This window comes from Nestor notabilis, unplaced genomic scaffold (genome assembly GCF_000696875.1).
Source record: "Nestor notabilis isolate BGI_N333 unplaced genomic scaffold, ASM69687v1 scaffold16688, whole genome shotgun sequence".
Lineage (NCBI taxonomy): Eukaryota > Metazoa > Chordata > Aves > Psittaciformes > Psittacidae > Nestor > Nestor notabilis.
Genome location: NW_009940732.1, coordinates 3,617 through 5,678, shown reverse-complemented (window position 1 = coordinate 5,678; position 2,062 = coordinate 3,617). Strand labels below are relative to the sequence as shown.

The 2,062-nt window shown below is 56.7% G+C and overlaps 1 protein-coding gene across 1 annotated transcript in view; it reads left to right on the top strand.

Annotated features, from left to right (window-relative positions):
* Positions 1-1,167: 1,167 nt before the first annotated feature.
* The window catches only part of LOC104410370 (rap1 GTPase-activating protein 2-like), a gene marked incomplete at its 3' end in the record, with an annotated part of 4,474 nt that continues 3,579 nt past the window's right edge, over positions 1,168-2,062 (top strand). Inside the window, exon 1 of the mRNA XM_010020517.1 lies at positions 1,168-1,233. Within this exon, the coding sequence (XP_010018819.1) occupies positions 1,168-1,233 (66 nt within the window). The remainder of the gene's footprint in view (positions 1,234-2,062) is intronic.

The following is a 2,062-nucleotide window of genomic DNA, read 5'->3' as shown; positions in this document are numbered from 1 at the left end:
TTTCCCTCTGTTGGGCCCATGCACGTTCACCTCTGCTCCTCCTGCATCTTCCCAAACCCAACGGGAAAGGTCATGAGAACCTGGTTAGACCTGGAAGCTGGTCCTGTGTGAGCTGGGGTGAGTGGGCACCTCCACAGCTCCCAGCTCGTGTTTATCTCACCCAAACAGCCTCAGGTGAGCAGGGAGCGCTCAGCCCTGTGCCAAGCAGTGTGATGCAGAGCCGGGTGGTGACCTGGGGCAGAGCTCCAGAGTGAATTCAGCAAGAAAAGTCAGTTTGAGACATGGAAATGAATGGGAAAATAGGATACAACAGGGGTTCACCAAAAACAGCTTATGTCAGAGCGGCCTGAGAGGTTTCTGCGACATCAGATTCCAGACAAAGGCAGTTGTAGCTCGTCTCCCCAGGTTGCTGCAGAGTGCTCGCTGTGATGCCACCTGGGAAATTACTCATTAAGCTGGAGAAGATGAGGTGGAGGTGAGGATTACGAGGTGGCTGAGAACCTGGTTAAATGGTTGTTCAGAGCAAGCGGGTTGGAAATAGAGCATTGAGTTGGAGGAGTTTATTAGTGGAGCATTTGATGATTGGGCTATTTAGGGTTTTGTGCATGTCCTGAGTGCACAAAGCAGGTGGGAGATGACACTTGTAGCATCTCGCTGGGCTGCAGAGGAGGAGAAGGGGGATCCTGAGGGGGTCAAAGCCTGGAGCGATGGGAGGGAGCAGGGATGCCTTTGCCCAGATCATGTTTTAAATGGAAATTCTGCCTTTTAACGCAGGCTGAGCCTGGCTGTGCAGGTGCAGAGGTGGCTCCAGTGCTGGGGTCTGCTCCCTGCCCTGGTGCTGCTACAGGAGAGGCTGGGGAGGGGGGTGAGACCCCAGGCATGCTGCAGGCAGGGGTATGGCTGCTTCTGGCTGGAGCTGGGGTGATGGCAGGTCCATGCATCCCACGCTGGGCTGTGCATCCCACTGCAGAGCTGTGCAGTCCGCCCCCCCCGCCAGTGCCTGGCAGACCCTCTCCTGCTTCCTGCCCAACCTGTTTCAGGCACTTTGCCTCCCAGGGAGCCACCCTTTGAAACAACAAAGCAGCTGCCCTGCCTCTGGCCTGAGGAAACATTAACGAAGGCGGTATGGGACAGGGAGGGATGGCCACGGCTGGGGCCTTGACAAGTATGGCCGTGGCTGCTGCGTCGGGTGGTGATGCCGGGAAGAGGATGGATTTCTTCGGGCGCCTGCTGGTGAGTGCTCCCGGACCCATGGGAAGGGTGCTGGGCAGCGCTGCCCCGCTGCGCTCCATCCTGGCCGATCCCGCCCGGCACAGGGTTTTCTTATGGGGGCAACTTTCTCTGGAAGCCGTCAAAAGGGCACTTTCTGCTGTAGCTTCTGCTCTGAGCACTCCTCATCTGCAGGTACCCGCTCGCTAAACCTGCCCCGGGGCACTGGTGTGGTCGAACAGGCCCTGGGTTCTCTGGCCGATGCTGTGCCCAGTGCTGATGGAGGTGACCCGTGTCCTCCTCTGTGCTGATGTGCTGGGGTGTGACTGTCCATCCCTCGTGCTGCCTGTAGCATGCTCAGTGGTGAGGGCGAGGACAGATGAGCTCGAAAGGAACAGCAGCAGTGCCATTTCAGTGGAGTGTTTTGGATTTCTGAGGTCATTTGAACCAGCTCCTGGGCAGGTCTGTGGGGGGGACACGCTGTCCACTCCGGTGTTGCCTTGGGTTGCCTGGAAGAAGCAGATGCAGGGTTAGTTTGGAGCCTTTCAGCTTCCTGCTGGGCGGCACAAAGGTGTAATTGTCTCTGCTCTAATTGCCAAAATATCTGTGGCCCAGTGAGACTGGCTCCAAACGTGCATAAATCCCTGCAGGGCACAGACTGCCGTCTGCTGTACTGAACACATGAACATGCTTCTGACGGAGCTGTTTTGGCAGGTGGATCCAGTGCTGCTGTGAGGTTTGGTTCCCTGATCTGGCTGCTGGCAGAGCGGCACCTGGAAACTGTTTTAATTGCTCAAAGAGCATTTGTCCATTGCAGAGACCTGAACATGGACTGGAATCTAAACCAAGCTTA